Source organism: Schistocerca cancellata, chromosome 3 (assembly GCF_023864275.1).
Source record: "Schistocerca cancellata isolate TAMUIC-IGC-003103 chromosome 3, iqSchCanc2.1, whole genome shotgun sequence".
NCBI classification, from domain to species: Eukaryota; Metazoa; Arthropoda; class Insecta; order Orthoptera; family Acrididae; genus Schistocerca; species Schistocerca cancellata.
In genome coordinates this window covers 598187298-598200302 of record NC_064628.1, presented here as the reverse complement: position 1 = coordinate 598200302, position 13005 = coordinate 598187298, and the positions used below count along the sequence as shown (strand labels likewise).

At 39.1% G+C, this 13005-nt stretch overlaps 1 protein-coding gene across 1 annotated transcript in view; it reads right to left on the bottom strand.

Moving 5' to 3' along the window:
* The window catches only part of LOC126175490 (cyclic GMP-AMP synthase-like receptor), a 243609-nt gene that overhangs the window by 188724 nt on the left and 41880 nt on the right, over window positions 1–13005 (bottom strand). The window contains exon 2 of the mRNA XM_049922310.1: window positions 4082–4215. Within this exon, the coding sequence (XP_049778267.1) occupies window positions 4082–4186 (105 nt within the window). The 5' untranslated portion in view covers window positions 4187–4215. The remainder of the gene's footprint in view (window positions 1–4081; window positions 4216–13005) is intronic.

The window sequence follows — 13005 nt, the reverse complement described above, 5'->3', positions numbered from 1 at the left end:
TTTGTCATTTTAACTTTCCATTTAGTTTTGATATCAAAAGATTTTTTAAAAATCAACTCAGTATAGCACGAGTATGAATATCTTCAGTTTACCATCAAAGGCAACTTCATTAATACCAAAATCCTGTTTTCTCTCTAATTTGTTGCTAATCAAAAGAAACAACATGAACCACGAAATGCTTTGAAATTTAGTTTTCTCACTTTATATACTTCGAATTTGAAGAAATTTAGTTGTTTTCTCTTCTATACATCATATGTCCATAAAAATTAACCTATGCCCCTACAAGCTTACATTTTCCTTGCTGTGATAAGGCAGAAAACTTAAAAAATACCTATGTCGTTTCGTGGCATTCAATCTGAAGACTGGTTTGATGCACCTCTCCACACTACTCTACCCTGTGCCAGCCTCTTCATCTCCAAATAACTACTGTAACCTATATACATTTCATCCTGCTTACCGTATTCAACTCATAGTTTCCCTCTACAATTTTTTAAGCCCCTCCCCTCACAAGCACAAACTTCTCTCCAGTACTAATGACTCCTTGATGTCTCAGAATCTGTCCTATCAACTGATCCCTTCTTTTACTCCAGTTATGCCACAAATTTCTTTTTTCCCCAATTCTATTCAATACTTCCTCATTAGCTACACAACCTACTGATCTAATCTTCAGCATTCTACTGTAGCACCACATTTCAAAAGCTTCCATTCTCTTCTTGTTTGAACTGCTTATTGTCTAGATTTCATTCCAAACAAAGCTACACTCTAGACAATTATCTACAGAAAAGACGTCCTAACCTTTAAATTTATATTCCAAGTTAATAAATCGCTCTTCCACAGAAAGACTTTTCTTGTTATTGCCAGTCTACATTTTATATCCTCTCTGCTTCAGCCATCATCTGTTATTTTACTGCTCAAATAGCAAAACTCATGTCCTACTTTTGTTGTCTCATTTCCTAATTGTCCGCCCACAGTAGCTGACTGGTCAGCGCGACAATGTCAATCCTAAGGGACTGTGTTCAATTCCCAGCTGGGTAGGAGATTTTCTCTGCTCAGGGAATGGGTGTTGTGTTGTCCTAATCATCATCATTTCATCCCCAGTGACGCGCAAGTTGCCGAAATGGCGTCAAATTGAAAGACTTGCACCCGGCAAACGGTCTACCCGACGGGAGGCCCCAGTCACACAACATTTACATTTATTTCCTTATTTAATTCCCTCTGAATCACTTGATTTACTTTGACTGTATTCTACCACCATTGTTCTACTTATATTGATGTCATATTTTGCTTCCAAGACAGTGTCCATTCCATTACACTGCTCTTCAAAGTCATTCACCATCTGATGTAATTAAAACATCACCAAATGTCAAAGTTTTTGTTTCTTCTCTCTGAACTTTAATTCCTTTCCCAAATTTTTGTTCAGTTTCCTTTATTGCTTGCTCAGTGTACAGTTTGAATAACATCACAGTCAAGCTACAACCCCATCTCATGCCCTTCCCAACCACTGCTTCCCTTTCATGCTCTTCCGTCTCTTTATTACAGTGGTCTGGGTTCTGCACCATTTGTATATAACATTTTGCTCCCTGTATTTTACCCATATTGTCTTCAGAACTCTAAACAGTTTATTCCAGTGAAGATTGTCAAAAGCTTTCCCTAATTCTAAAAATGCTGTAAATGCAGGTTTCCCTTTCTTTAAACTATCTTGTAAGGTAAGTCATAAGGTTAGTATTGGCCAGTGTGTTCCTACATTTCTCTGAAACCCCAACTGATCTTCCCCAGGGTTGGCTTCTATCAGTTTTTCCCCTCTTCTGTCAATTGTGTCTGCATTTTGTAAACATAATTTATTAAACTGATTTTAAACTGGAACTGTCTTCTTGAAATCTGAGCATATTTTCCTTGTCTCATATATCTTGCACACCTGATGGAATTGTTTTGTCATGGCTGGCTCTGCCAAGAGTAGCAGTAGTTTTTAAGAGAATGGTGTCTACTCCAAGGGCATTCGGCTTACGTCTTTCAGTGCTCTGTCAAATTTTTCTGGCAATAACCTATCCCCCATCTCATTGTTATCTCCTTCCTCTTCCCTTTCTATAATACTATCTACATATTCCTTTCCCTTATATAGCTCCTCTATATTTTCCTAGCCATTTTTCACTTTTTGTCACTCTCATTTTTTAGATGTTTGTATTCCCTTTTGCCTTATTCATTTGCTGTATTTTTATATTTTCTGCTTTCATCAAGTACATTCAGTATCCATGGTTCTCTAACAGGACTTGTCTTTATGCCTATCTGATCCTCTGCTGTCTTCACTATTAAATCTCTCAAAGTTACCCATTCATCTTCTACTGTATTCCTTTACTGTGTTTCAGTCAGCCACTGCCTAATGCTCCCTTTGACACTCTCAACAGCTTCCAGTCCTTTCTACTTATCAGGGTGTCAGCTCCTTAATTTCCTATTGTTTGTCAATTTCTCAAGTTTTGATCAATAATTCATAATCAATAAATTATGGTATAGTCCACATCTGCCCTGAATTGTCTTACAGTTTAAAATCAGTTCCAAAATTCCTGTCTTACCAGTATATAATCTATTTGAAGCCAGTGCTGTATGTACCTGCATTTCTATTTTCTCATTCATTATTTGACCAACTCCTGCCTTATCCTTACCTGATATTGCATTGATAATCCTGTAGTCATCTGACCAGGAATCCTGTTCACCCTGCCACTGAACTTCACTAATTCCCATTGTATCTAATTTCAACTTATCCATTTCCATTTTTCAGTTACCTATGCAATTCAGAGATCTAACATTCCATGCTTCCGTCCTTAGGATGCCAGTTTTGTTTATCCTGATGACAACATGCTCCTGCATAGTCAAACCTGGAGATCCAAATGGGGACCCTATTTTACTTCCGGAATATTATACCTAAGAGGCAGATACTGCTCCACAGTGGTTGCACATACAGTACAGCCACATGTATCATTGAGGCACAGAATCCACCCTACCTTGGATAAGTCCATGGGGAATACTTACACAAAAATAAAACTATATGTGGCTTGTTTTGTTTTTAAAGCATATTTTACTATTATTAATACAAGGTGTATAATAATGCTGTCATAATATTTCTTCCTCATGAAAAAACAACAGAAAATTATTTATACATTTGCAGCAAGGTATTTCCACTTTAAATGGTAAATTGAAAACACTTTTTCGATTCAACAACTCTTGGTTCATTTAAATTATTGCTCTCAATTCAGTTTGGTGTTGCAGCAAATTCTTGATAATAGTGTTAATAATCAGTCTTCTGGACTATGTCCAAATGTTTAAAGTGTTATCTTCAAAAAAAGTTCATCAGTGAAAACTTTTAGGACACATTGTACTAAGAGTAAAATACTTTTCTTCGTATTTTCTTAAGTATAAACTCAGCTATACTGATATCCAACATGCCAATTTTCTACAACTTTTTGTTTCACTTTTCGTTCAAAGTGAATGGAGTTTGCTGTCTATGTATTTTATGAACACTAAAATATAAATTCCTATGAAGCCACATTCCATACTGAAAAAATCTCACCATCATCTCCCCCCACCTGGTCTACATACTGCATTTTATTGCTAATGTAAACTGAAATATTTATTAGGAAAAGGATAGATTGCTCCTCACCATAAAGATGATCAACTGAGTTGCAGACAGGCACAACGAAAAGATTGTTACACATTACTGCTTTTGGCCAAAACCATCTTCAGCAACAGGATGTATTCGTGGTAGCAGTCATGCGTGCATGAGATGTGCTTGCTTGTATGAATGTGTGTGTGTGTGTTTTCTTTGCTGAAGAAGCTTTTGGCCTAAAGCTATAATGTGTAACAGTCTTTTTGTTGTGCCTATCCCAAATCAGTGGGTCACCTTTATGGTGAGCAGCAATGTATTCTTTTCTTAATATTGTTGATATTCCAACCTATAGCTGCCATTGTTTGAAATATTTATTACTTTAAATGAAAATGGGAGATAAAATAATTTTCAGACATCAAGTAATTTACTTGCTACACTTTTACATATATGAAGGGGCTTGGTAAAAGCTGAGATTCACACTACCTCTTGTAACTTTGCATTATATTGTTTCTTCTGCTGTTCATCTAAAGAAATACTTTCTTTCAGAATTTTTTGAATTGAGCTATCTAAAGCTTTATAGTTTGCCATTGGAGCAATGATTCACCAGGAACAGTCAACTGAAAAGTAAAAGAAAAATATTATTTAAAAATTGACCATGATGAAAACAAACATAAAACACCAGCTGTCAAACTTATAAATGTGTAATTATAGTACAACTTCTCAAAAAAGACCTACTTGCTAATACATGAAAGCTTCTGGTTTCACTCATACATCATTGATATAGATTATTGCTAAGCAGTAAAAACAAAAAGTAAATTCAGACTATATGAAGAAGTTGCATCAGTTTTTACAAAGATCATCTTATCAGGATAGCAAAAGACACAGAGGTGAACAACAGGGAATGAACCAATATAGGTTTCAGGTACTGAGGTACAGCCCGCCCCAGAAAAGGAAAAGGGACAACTCACACATTATGTAGGAATAGCTGTCTATGCAACCAAAGCAAGGAAATTGTTAGTGGAAACTCCGCGATAAAATGAAACAGCCACTCGTGTTATTTTGTTCACAAAAAACTTCTTTTCCATTTGGTCGATATTCCTCCTTTATTTAATCATTCCAGAAGTCATTTACAAACAATGTAAAAAATTTTCGTACAACAATATCTCAAGAGGACGTTAAGTGTAGTCATGTTTTCAAATAAATTTAGAGCCACTATAGCATCTAACACATGTATAATGTATGATATGGGAGTGAATGAATTTTAAATATGCTGTTTTAATCTAGGAAATTTTACAGCAGGGACAGCATACAAGGCAGTGGTCTCTGGTTCTCTTTGTGAACAGTGGTTTTACAGAAAACCTGTTTTGCTTGGATGCCTTTATGGCACTTGGGTTTATGACCACAGATCTGATTAACCTAGTTTGTGACACTGTGTCATATCAAAAATTTGATGAATTATGCAAATTTTTTTCATCTTGGTTAGGCAAGGCCAAGAAGTTTACAGCACACATCACTATTAAAAACATGGCATGACTTTGTGTCTTCAGAGCCAGGCTAATTCTTTGTGACCATGTAAAGGAAGGACTCAACAGGTTGACAACTTCAGTTGTAGCTGAACTTATATCATCTAGCCAACAGGTTATGCCATTAGTTATTATAGAGAAACAGACTGGCAAGCACAATTTTTGTGGCAATTTCAAGGTGATGATTAATGAACAGTCTACGGTCAATACTACCCCACCATGTGTCCAAAAAAACTTACGTCAAAACTGGAGGAGGGGACAATATTTTTCCAAACTGGATCTGTCATAAGCATATTTACAACTACCACTTGAAAAGCAGTTGTGTACTTACTTGTAGTCAACATGCTCTTTGGTATTTACAGCTATAACCCGTTGGTTTTGAGAGTCATGACTGCTCCAGTTCTTTTTCAATGTTTTTTGAAGCAATTTGCACATGCTCATTGTTATATGAACTACCTAGATGACACTGTAGTCACAGTTCCCACTGCTGAGGAACCTATGTGGAATCTTAAGATCCTGCAGGACATGGGTCTCAATTGCAATCTGACGCTTTCAACCCTCTAATACCTGGGACATGTCATTTCTCATTGGGGTTCCAACCAACTAACTGTCATGCTGCAGCTATTGAGGCTATGCCTCAACCTGCTAACATCAAGGAGCTCCAGGCATTTTAGGCAAGGTTGCTTATTGGCACAAATTCAATCTATGGCTAGCTACTATGGCATATCCTCTATATCAGTTGCTCAATATGGGCACATCATTTGTTTGGAGCAACACTGTCACAGAGCAGATAAACATCCAAGAGTTTGAAGGTCAGTCCTCATTCGACCCCATGCCTGGCCACATTTCATTCAGTTTCACAGATTTTTGTGGCCACAGATGCATCTCAGTATGGCCTGGGGGCCATATTGACCCATCGCAACAACAATGGTTCAGAAATGGACATCAACATCTCAAAGATGGTCACTGCAGTGCAGAAGAATTATTCTCAGATTGAGAAAGATCCCCTTGCTATTATTTGTGCAATCAAGAAGTTTCATATGTTTCTGTATGGTGCCAAGTTTCACCTGGTCACAAATCACAAACCCTTAGATCTCCATCATTAATCCTGCAGCACACCTACAGAACAAGATGGCACACACACTTCAACAGTGAGCCCTTTTCTTCAGATGTTATCACTGCAAAATTCACTTCCACCTGACAGCTAAGCACTCCAACACAGGTTCTCTCTCCTCTCTGCCTGTGTGTCCCGACCCCAGTTTCAACCATGAAGAAATCCTTTGTTTTTACCTCAATTGGACAGGATCCCTATTACAAACTCCTCACTCAGGCAGTTGGCTTGGATCTGGTTCTCTGCCAGGTTCAGTAGTATATCCAGTGGGGCTGGCCAGAACAGCCTCCAGCCTGTTGCATCATATGCCATCTGTAATTATTTTGTGTTGCAACATACATTGACTCCTGTCGATGGTGTGAACTTGTTGACTAAAAAACATGCATCGATGATTTCAGCCGTAAATAGGAATATTAAAAAGGGTAGGAAGATTTTTCTGTTTAGAAAAAGTGACAAAAAGCAGATTACAGAGTACCTGTTGGCTCAACACAAAAGTTTTGTCTCAAGTACTGATAGTGTTGAGGATCAGTGGACAAAGTTCAAAACCATCGTACAATATGCCTTAGATGAGTATGTGCCAAGCAAGATCGTAAGAGATGGAAAAGAGCCACCGTGGTTCAACAACCGAGTTAGAAAACTGCTGCGGAAGCAAAGGGAACTTCACAGCAAACATAAACATAGCCAAAGCCTTGCAGACAAACAAAAATTACGCGAAGCGAAATGTAGTGTGAAGAGAGCTATGCGAGAGGCGTTCAATGAATTCGAAAGTAAAGTTCTATGTACTGATTTGGCAGAAAATCCTAAGAAATTTTGGTCTTATGTCAAAGCGGTAGGTGGATCAAAACAAAATGTCCAGACACTCTGTGACCAAAATGGTACTGAAACAGAGGATGACAGACTAAAGGCCGAAATACTAAATGTCTTTTTCCAAAGTTGTTTCACAGAGGAAGATTGCACTGTAGTTCCTTCTCTAGATTGTCGCACAGATGACAAAATGGTAGATATTGAAATAGACGACAGAGGGATAGAGAAACAATTAAAATCGCTCAAAAGAGGAAAGGCCTCTGGACCTGATGGGATACCAGTTCAATTTTACACAGAGTACGCGAAGGAACTTGCCCCCCTTCTTGCAGCGGTGTACCGTAGGTCTCTAGAAGAGCGTAGCGTTCCAAAGAATTGGAAAAGGGCACAGGTCATCCCCGTTTTCAAGAAGGGACGTCGAACAGATGTGCAGAACTATAGACCTATATCTCTAACGTCGATCAGTTGTAGAATTTTGGAACACGTATTGTGTTCAAGTATAATGACTTTCTGGAGACTAGAAATCTACTCTGTAGGAATCAGCATGGGTTTCGAAAAAGACGGTCATGTGAAACCCAGCTCGCGCTATTCGTCCACGAGACTCGGAGGGCCATAGACACGGGTTCACAGGTAGATGCCGTGTTTCTTGACTTCCGCAAGGCGTTCGATACAGTTCCCCACAGTCGTTTATTGAACAAAGTAAGAGCATATGGACTATCAGACCAATTGTGTGATTGGATTAAGGAGTTCCTAGATAACAGGACGCAGCATGTTATTCTCAATGGAGAGGAGTCTTCCGAAGTAAGAGTAATTTCAGGTGTGCCGCAGGGGAGTGTCATAGGACCGTTGCTATTCACAATATACATAAATGACCTGGTGGATGACATCGGAAGTTCACTGAGGCTTTTTGCAGATGATGCTGTGGTGTATCGAGAGGTTGTAACAATGGAAAATTGTACTGAAATGCAGGAGGATCTGCAGCGAATTGACGCATGGTGCAGGGAATGGCAACTGAATCTCAATGTAGACAAGTGTAATGTGCTGCGAATACACAGAAAGATAGATCCTTTATCATTTAGCTACAAAATAGCAGGTCAGCAACTGGAAGCAGTTAATACCATAAATTATCTGGGAGTACGCATTAGGAGTGATTTAAAATGGAATGATCATATAATGTTGATTGTCGGTAAAGCAGATGCCAGACTGAGATTCATTGGAAGAATCCTAAGGAAATGCAATCCGAAAACAAAGGAAGTAGGTTACAGTACGCTTGTTCGCCCACTGCTTGAATACTGCTCAGCAGTGTGGGATCCGTACCAGATAGGGTTGATACAAGACATAGAGAAGATCCAACGGAGAGCAGCGCGCTTCGTTACAGGATCATTTAGTAATCGCGAAAGCGTTACGGAGATGATAGATAAACTCCAGTGGAAGACTCTGCAGGAGAGACGCTCAGTAGCTCGGTACGGGCTTTTGTCAAAGTTTCGAGAACATACCTTCACCGAAGAGTCAAGCAGTATATTGCTCCCTCCTACGTATATCTCGCGAAGAGACCATGAGGATAAAATCAGAGAGATTAGAGCCCACACAGAGGCATACCGACAATCCTTCTTTCCACGAACAATACGAGACTGGAATAGAAGGGAGAACCGATAGAGGTACTGAAGGTACCCTCCGCCACACACCGTCAGGTGGCTTGCGGAGTATGGATGTAGATGTAGATGTAGATGCAGTGCCCATCCATTGAGATATACTTCGCCTCCTGCAGTGTGGTCACTGGGAGGCATCAATGACAAGGATGCTGACTCAGCACTACATCTCCTCGGCGGGAGTCAATAGTGAGAGTGAAAATTTAATAGCTGCTTGTCCCAAACTCGCAGACCACCAAGCTGCGCTGTGGCAGTGTTGCTCACTGAGGCCAGCACCTACACAGCAGTGGGAACGAGGCTCTGTTATTGGGCTTACATTTGTTTCTTGTCACAGGTGCCCTCTCCTGGACTGTATATCTGTATGTAGTAAACTGGCATTCCACGATGGCAGAATCAATGGTATGGGTCCTCACCTGGATCTTCTCCATAGAAATTTCACTTTCTAGAAAAATTGGAGATCACCATTGATGAAGAGAAACATGGCAATATTCTGGATGCACAAGTAAAAAAACCCACGAAATGAGATCTCTTGGCGGCTTTGCAGAATTATTTTAGGACAAATACTCGATTATAATTTAGTCGGCCCTACTTTTTTGACAGAACTGCTATAGGCTGATGATCATAAACTTAGGATATGAGGGCAAATAGGCAACCCACAGAGCAGACTAATAGAACAGTATAATGGTTGAGCCAATAGCCGCAGTTACACAGTAATACCATGACATATCCATTCACAACATTCACTGGATCTCTGCAGAAGCATCAATTTGACACTCTTGGAGCCCACAGCAGAGCAGTAGGACACAGCTTAGTGTGGTGTGCTGAAGTGGATACCATGTTCCTCCACTCCTTGCATTTTAACATGGTTGGATCTTCCTTGGCATGGTGCTCAAAATGACACTAATTGAGCCCATTTCACTCTTTAATTATGGGTCTCCAAAGGTCGTCCTGAGAGTGAACTAGGTACCAACAGTGACACACTGATATTTTCAACTGGTCACAAGCATGCTGAATGGAGTTCATGTCTTCAGACAATGCAGGCCACTCCATTTGATTGACCTCTGCACCTGCAGAGCTAGATTAATAGGATGGAGGATTGTGTCACAATACCGCACAGTTGTCAAATTAGCACTGGTCTGTACCAAAAAAGACCTCCCAGTTAACCCCCCCCCCCCCCCAAAAAAAAAAATAGTTCTGTTGTATTCTCCTCTGGGTTACCACTAGCCATAATTTGTAGGTAGCTGTCTTCAGATGGTGGCAGTTCTTCCATGTTTTATGACACAATAGCAGCTGAACAGTTAATGATACAGTTGTAGTTTACAAAATTATGGAGAGCACCTTTCCTTTCTTATCACACTCTTTGCCATAAAGTCGAAGGAAGCAGAGTCTAAGCCTGAAATTACCCGTTGAAGGATGCTGGCAAAGTAAACAGTGTACAGAAGCTTGTCCCCTTCACTAGGGGAGAGGACATGTTGTTCTGAAATGCACTCCATTTCACAGAAGGAGTATAGGTAGTGATTTCCTATTGTCAAAAGGAGTATTATGAATGAGGTATCTGGAAGAAAAGAAAAAATCTGGAACTTCAAAAATTAAGAGGGTGGTGCAAAACTTCTGATTAGTTTATATTATCAGAGGAAAGGGAGATTAAGGTTTAGCATCCTGTCGATGATGAAGTCATTAAGGGAGCAATGACAGTTCAGATTGTGGAAGGACAGAGTAGGAAACTGCTGCTTCAAAGGAATTATCGAGGTATTTATCTTATGTGATTCACGGAAACCAAAGAAAACCTGCATATGTGGACCAAACCTGGAGCTGAACTGCCACCATACCCTGGAATACAAATACCTGGAATACAAATATAGTAACCCAAAACTGCACCACATCACACTTTCTCCACAAATGTTCTTAAAAACAATATTAAACTTTCTTTTAAAGTTGGTAAACTGCCCTTCGCTAGAGACAAATCCTTCAATGCCAAAATTAACAGTGAATGATTGAGCCTTTTTTTTTAAGCACCAATAAACCACAATCCTCATTTCTTTATGGATAGAACTCCCACGTATAAAACATCTTTTCCTGAACTGTGTTGTAGAATGACATAAGTTTGGACATACATTCAGTGGTGTATGTGGATTATGTCTGCAAATTGTGACATGCTTGATGCTGCAGTTTTACTGTAAGAACAGCAAAAATGCAGCAAGTGATGAACTTTTTTACTTTCTTCATTTTGTGGAGAATGTCAATCAGAAAAAGTTCTGTAAGGGTTTGAAATTATGTGTAGAGCTTGTTGGAAGTTGTAAAATACCGGATGAATATAGTTTGGATGATTTACATGTGGGGAGTTACACTGCCTCAAGACATATACACAGTTAGCAACTGTAACATTTGACATTCTATGTTAAACCATTAGCGTAAGGTGTAGCTCTTAATGAGCAGATGTGGCAGTATTTCAAATTCAGTAATAACTGTATGAAAAATAGGAAATAAAATTTTTGTTGCTCCTGGAAGATGTTATATAAGTAACCTGCAACTTGGACTATGCCCTGGTTTAGTCCTTTGGAATATAGATGTAACAGAGTGATTCAAAAAGAAAGAACAGATTTCAATTGTTTATATAGGCAAAGTATAAGTGTCCATGTCACAGGATAGATGAAGGTTCCAAGTTTTTATGCAGCTGCACTGTTGTTTGCAGCACCACGGCGACTACACCACAATACAAATTATTATGTGCACTCGAATTTGCGCAAAGTAGATCCATTGTTTAAGTGCAGTGCGGATTCCGCCATTGATTCAGCAAGAAGCCACCACTACACAAGAAGATTTGTGACTGGCATATACAATTCTTGGAAGTTGGTTACATATGCAAAGGGAAGAGCACTGATCTGCCACGCACATCTCATGAAAATGTCAAGTGTGTTTGAGATGCATTCACACGGAGCCCTCACAAGTCTACAAGACCAGCAGGCCAGGAACTTAAACTTTTCAATCAACAGTGTGGCGATGTCTGCATATGAAGCCTTACAAGTTGTAGTTACTGCAGCAATTGCATCCCAGAGACCATAAGAGAAGGTATGAATATTGCATTTCAGTTCTCCAGGATATAACGGAGGAGATTTTTTCCAAAAGATCATCTTTTCAGATGAATCAACATTTCATCTATTGGGTAAAGTAAACTGCCATAATGCAATAATTTGGGGTCGCATAAACCTGGAGTCATGATCAGTCTTGAGACTCATTGGAGCTGAATATATTTTGTGCCATTTCTGTTCACAAAGTTTATGAACCTTTCTTTTTTTGTGGAGTTGTCATACTTGATATGCTGTAAAATTGGTTGTTCCCTCAATTTCACAAGGAATCCAATGATTTCATTTTTATGCATAACAGAGCCCACCTCACTTCCTCCTTGAGGTGCGGCATTATCTTAACCATATCGAACCATAATGTTGGGTTGGAAGAGTAGGACAATAAGACCTTGTTCACTGCTTCTGGCCTCCCATATGACCAGTCCTCATACCTTGTGATTTCTTTCTGTGGGTTACATAAAGGAGACAGTCTTTATTCTACCTGTGGTAGCTACTCTTCAACTTTGGAGAAATTGAATTGTTGAAGCTGTTGATGCATGGAACAAGGACCTGTCAATTCACATGTGGAATGAAATAGACTATGGTTTCAATGTTTCTCATGCAGTGTATGGTGCTCATGTTGAGTGTACGGTATATTGTCTGTGCGGACATAAAACTTTGAACCTTCCTCCATCCAGTGACATGCCCCATGTGTTTCTATCTCTCACTGTTTGTCTGTAATAAACAACTGAAACCTGTTCTTTTTTATTCATGCTGTATATGCTGTATTTCAATGAGCCTTCTTCAAGATGCAGGAACTCAAGTTTTCACGTCCATTCACACATATGTATGATATGTTTCTATTACTCTAATCTTTCTGGTGCAGGGTAATCGACAATGTGGGTGGCGGAAACCTGGAAATTTTCACTACATCCTTTTCATCACTCCACATCCCACACTTCAGCATGTTTCTTTTCAGCTATGGTCAACACTTGTACTTGTTTGAACTCATTTCTACAGTTGATTTATGAACTATACTGCATTATGCATTATTGAGTAAACAAAAATTGGCAAGAGCTGAAAGACTAAACGAATATGAAACAATTTGAAACATAGCCAGTAACTTCAAATTATAGATTCTTTGCAGGTGATCTGCCATGAGGGTCTTTTCTGTTAATTAGGTGTACCAAAGTACATAATGATTTCTTCAATTTTTGAAGTTTTTTGAGACAACAGATTACTATTTTGCTTTATCGAGAAA